Consider the following 5,566-nt stretch of genomic DNA (forward strand, 5'->3'; position numbering starts at 1 on the left):
TGAACAATGAGATCACTTGGACTCGGGAAGGGGAACATCACACACTGGGGCCTATCATGGGGAGGGGGGAGGAGGGAGGGATTGCATTGGGGAGTTATACATGATATAAATGATGAATTGATGGGTGCTGATGAGTTGATGGGTGCAGCACACCAACATGGCATAAGTATACATATGTAACAAACCTGCACGTTATGCACATGTACCCTAGAACTTAAAGTATAATAAAAAAAAAAAATACTGTGTTCTGAATAATGCTGGATTTAGACAAGCTTGAATAAGAAACACCAATGCTATCTCTTTCTGACTGAAAAATACACAATCATTTGGACCCATATTTTAAAAGATAGTTTCATAAATAGGAATTATAGTTGATTCTACATCTTTTCTTTTCTTTTCTTAAAGATCCTCAGAACCTAGTAAAGGGCAAAGAATTATTTGTCAAGTAATCTTAGAGGCTACAATAATACAACAAATCCATAGAATGAAAAGTTTCTGGTTTTGAGGATTTTATCTGAGATTTCTAATTAAAAATTCAAGGTTGATCATTATTCTATCAGATGCAGCATTCACATTTATGAGTAGAATTTATACACAAAGAGTATTGTGATGGTTAATATTGAACGTCAACTTGATTGGATTGAAGGATACAAAGTACTGTTCCTGGGTGTGTCTGTGAGGGTGTTGCCAAAGATTAACATTTGAGTTGGAGGATTGGGAGAGGCAGACCCAGCCTCAGTCTGGGTGGGCACCATCTGATCAGCTGCCAGTTCAGCTAGAATAAAGCAGGCAGAGGAAGGTGAGAAGAGCAGACCTGCTGAGTCTTCCGGCCTTCATCTTGCTCCTGTGCTGGATGCTTCCTGCCCTTGAACATTGGACTCCAAGTTCTTCAGTTTTTGGACTCTTGTACTTATACCAGTGGTTTGCCAGGGGTTCTTGGGCCTTTGGCTACTAACTGAAGGCTGCACTATTTGCTTCCCCACTTTTGAGGTTTTGGGACTTGGACTGGCTTCCTTGCTCCTCAGCTTGCAGATGGCCTATTGTGGAAGTTCACCTTGTGATGGTGTGAGTCAACAGTCCTTAATAAACTCCCTTTCATATATACCTCTATCCTATTAGTTCTGTCCCTATAGATAACCCCAATACGAGTATTATCATGAGCATATTACTAAGTCTTCAACACACGTATCTGCAGTATATTTAGAATTCATTTGAAAAAGGATGTACATCATTGTGCAAACCTTACCTTTTCACCAGAGTTGTCTTTAGCTGTTGGAATCTGCCAGGTAACATTGGCAGAATCTTGCTGTTCCAGAGTCTTAGCCTCTATGTCCTTAGGACAGGTGATTTGAGGAGCCTCCACATCTAACTCAGAAAATATACAAGTCGATTAATACACTGACATGTAGTCCTAGATCATTTAAGGAAGAGGTAAAAATCTAGTTTATATTAATACATTGTGACACATTTGTACATCCCGGTTACTGATTGTTTGGAATCTGCACCTGCTTTCCTGATCGTTTATCTCAGCATGGCTTACGAACCCAATCCTGAACTGGCACCTATTGACCTCATAGCCTCATTTCTTCCTTTTCTCCTACTGGAACTCATTTTCCACGTTGAGTTACTGTCAAGCCATGGCCTTTCTTTTACTTGGGCCTTTGCCCATGTTCTTTTATTTGAGTGAATTAGTGCCCTCTTCTCTCTTTACCTGGATGTCTAGTACTTGCCCTCGAACTCTCAGCTTAGACACAGCTCCTCAGGAAGCTCTTGCTGATTCTCCAGGCCCTTTTGAGGTGCCCAGTCCACCAGATCCCATAGCCCTCTGGACTTCCAAACAATAAAATTCAACAAGCTATTTTGAAATTGAATTTTCTCCCCCAGTAGAATTTAAGTTATTTGAAGGTCAGGATGTCTTGCCCCACTGTCTTATAGGGTCCCTGGCATATAATAGGAGCTTGAGAAATATTTTTTGAATGAAATAATTTAAAAATGAATGTTGACTGTGACAGGTAGAAACCACACTTGAAAATGAGGCTGTCAAGTAGAATTAACTAGTAGAAACTGAAATGTACTGTCAAAGCAAACAACAAATTTAAGCCAATTATATTTTTTACTTCATACTATGGTGCTGAATTAGATGTGCTAACATTACACAGATGCACACCAGTGATGGTAGTGCTAAGTTTTTGTTATATGATAAAATACATCTTTTATTTTAATTTATGTTAAATTATGTCTTCTGTAACTTCTGGCTGAATATATCTGAATTGATTTCATAAAGTCTCATGTCTTCTTGTTTCTTCAAAATTTTATTCAATTTATATTTTCTTTTTCTCAAAGTGGCTTATACTTCAACAACTTTCTCCCACAGGAACACATAGTAGCATATTAGCTCTGAAAAAAATTTTTTTTTAAGTATTTGATTTTTCATTCATGCTTAAACAATAGCTTGACTGGACCTGGAATCTAAAGTTTCCAGGTCTAAAGAGCAAATATTTATTTGCTCTCCATATCCTGTACACATTGCTATATTTCCTTGTGGCATTTAAAGTTGTAAATGAAATACGTAACGTGAATCTAATTCTTGTTTCTTTCGTGCGATTTCTTTCTTTCTCCAGGGAAAATTATTTAAGATTTTTCCATTAACTCTGGAACTCGGAAATTTCACTACGAGTAGTCAAAGTATGCCAACCCAATACTCAGGAGCTATTTGTGGTCCAAAGGATTAAGCCATTCTCTAGCTCAGAGAAATTTTCTTCTCTTGGTAGAAAAATTCTCCATCTCTTCTCCTTTCTCCCTCTCACCTTCTAGAACTCCTTTTAAATGGACATTGGGGTTTTTTTTTCCCCTTCTGTCACTGGCATCCCTCAACTTCCATCTTTTTGGTTTGATCAATCGGGAAATTCAAGTGCTTTCTTTGTTTACTCATTCAGTTCTCCATTGTGAGGAAACTCTCAGTTTGGTCTTTTAAATTACCAACAGCAATCAGTCCATTCATTTGCCCTTGTCCTTCTCTTAGAGATAGTCAGGACATTTTTTTACTTCTAAGAACTCTTTTACGTTTTCAATAACTCTTTTTTTCATAGTGGTCTGCTCTTGTTGCAGAGAAAATGGCAATGTCCTCTTGTGAATGGAATGTGATGCCAGGTTTCAAAGTGCTGATAGCTTTTTTTTGAAAATCAATTCCGTCTCACCTGCTTTATATAGACCAAGACTTCCCTAAAGATTTTAGTCTTATGGAAAACTTACCTGATTTTTCAGCTCTACTATTTTCCTTATTTGTGTATTTCTTCTGTCATTGTCTGGCATTTTGTAATTGGATTTTGTAAATCCACCACTTTGAATCAGAAATCCCCATAGTGGATATTGGGGTAGCACCTACCATATTATCATGGGTTTGCAGCAAAAGTTGCAAAGGATTGTCCTATACTGCACCTATATGGCATTATTAACACATTTGATTTTTAACCTGACCAGTGTAGAGACCTACCTTTACACACAGCTGTCTGAACTCCAACATTCCATTTTCCAGAAGTGGTACATCTCAGCATTTCTTTGACTCCAGATAAAATGAACCCTTGGCGGCAACTTACATAGCAGATTGTCCCAAATTTGGCTGGCTGCTTGCCACAGTTGTGGGGGGATATGATGACATCTTTGGGCGTCTGAAAGGTGGAGCAGTGGCGCTCTACGGTAGGGAAATGAGAGAGAATGTTACTCATGTTCCCACAAATTGGAAATGCCACGGATTCTTTTTTACCCAAGAAAAATACAATTATGCTGCCCTGGGATTTATGTAAATTGCTAAATGATAACTATATATGACACTGAATGTATAATGTATTGTAAATAATGCTAACTTATACCTCTTTAGTTATCTTTTACTATTTTTGCCAGTGCATCAAAACTTTCAAAAACTTCTGATATTTTAACACTGATTGTGACTTTTATCATTTGCTTGGAGCACATTCATTTGGTTTGCAGAATATTATTTTATGGCTTAGAAGTAGAAAGTCATAAATTGAATTCTATATTTCATGTTTTAAGTGATATATTCAGCAATCTCTATTTTATGAGCTTTTGGTGCTATTTTAAGCAAGTGTATAATGAGAAAAGTTTCTAATAGCCTTCCTAAAATCACTGTGTTATATTTAGGGCCTTGACCTTGAATGCTATATTTAGCACAGAAAAAGAATAGCAGATGAATTAGGCAGAATGCAGCTAGAATGAAAAATCAAGGCTGGGACTTAATACAGGGAGTGTATGTGAGGGGGGCAGCATGTGCACTCACCCATATGCACATTTGTTTTTTGTAGTAGAGAATCTACTGGCAGCATTACTCACATCTTTAGTCTGTATTTTCCATGTTATTAGAATAGTTGAATAAATGGTTAACATTTGTTCAGTACCTACTATGTGCCAGGCATTATTCTAAGCACTTTGCATGTATTGACTTATTTAATTATATGTTGTAAGAAGTATTCCAACTTACACACAAAAACTGAGCACACTAGTAACTTTGCTAAGGTCACCACGCAAGTAAGTTGCAAAATTCGTGTGCTACTAAACACTCACTCCACTATCATACTTCCCCCGTGAAATAATTTCCTTCCAAACTGTGCCAGCAAAAGCCATCTTTTTCCTGAGAAATGGTTTGTCTCTTTATTTCTGCACAGTGTGAACTGCATGCCTGCCCAGAGCTCCTAGTCTGCTTTGATCAACAGGAAAATCAAAGCCAAGTTTGTGGTTCGAATATAAAGACAATGTGAGACTCAGTATCCTTTATTTAGGGCCGGCCCTATATAAAGTAAGAAAATTATCCTTTTGGCTGTCAAAGTTGTTGAAGATTTTATTCTTTTTTTATTGCTTGTTTATGGTACTTTCTGTGAACACGTCTTTAACTTTTATATAGTCTAATCTACTGAGTTTTTTTCTTTTTGAAGTATTTCCATTGCTTTTATGCTTAGTAAGTTCTGAGATTGGTCAGCATTCACTTACATATGTTAAATATATTCTCTTCTAGGTTTTAATGGTTTTACTTTTATCTTTTAAAATCTACGAAGTTTTTTTTCAGTGTTCAGTGTGAATTGAAAACATACAGAAAACTTTATTTTGTTTTGTTTTTCACAAGGAGCTAGTCAATTTTCCCTTATGACCAGTTAAAGAAATCATTTTTTCCCTCAACTGACCTGTGACGCTTCCTTAATTGTGATCTGTATGGCAATCCTTGCATATTCTTAATCTTTGCAGATTAAAAAAGATTTGAAAACCTGGTAGAGCTACTTTCTATTTACTATTCCTATTAATCTTCCTTTTCAAACTGATTTTAGTGATTTTTTCTCTATAACAGTTTTCTAGATGAATCCCAGAATCAATCCCTAATTCCAAAAGAAGGGCAGAAAAGAAAATCCCTTTTAGGCTATTGAATGAGTTTGCATTCAATGTATTAAATGTATATGCAATACATATATATGTAATGTGTTAAGTTCTTTCCTTATGTTAATTTGGAAAGAACTTAACATAAATAAAAGTTACTAGATATTAGTATAATTAATATAAATAT

General features: G+C 36.3%; 1 protein-coding gene across 1 annotated transcript in view; it reads right to left on the bottom strand.

Moving 5' to 3' along the window:
• Positions 1-5,566, bottom strand: part of LOC108528728 (sushi, von Willebrand factor type A, EGF and pentraxin domain-containing protein 1-like) — a 113,637-nt gene that overhangs the window by 24,916 nt on the left and 83,155 nt on the right. The window contains exons 7-8 of the mRNA XM_017870707.1: positions 3,494-3,691; positions 1,247-1,365 (exon numbers count right to left, since the gene is read on the bottom strand). Of these exons, the coding sequence (XP_017726196.1) occupies positions 1,247-1,365; positions 3,494-3,691 (317 nt within the window). The remainder of the gene's footprint in view (positions 1-1,246; positions 1,366-3,493; positions 3,692-5,566) is intronic.

This window comes from Rhinopithecus bieti, unplaced genomic scaffold (genome assembly GCF_001698545.2).
Source record: "Rhinopithecus bieti isolate Rb0 unplaced genomic scaffold, ASM169854v2 scaffold_5719, whole genome shotgun sequence".
Lineage (NCBI taxonomy): Eukaryota > Metazoa > Chordata > Mammalia > Primates > Cercopithecidae > Rhinopithecus > Rhinopithecus bieti.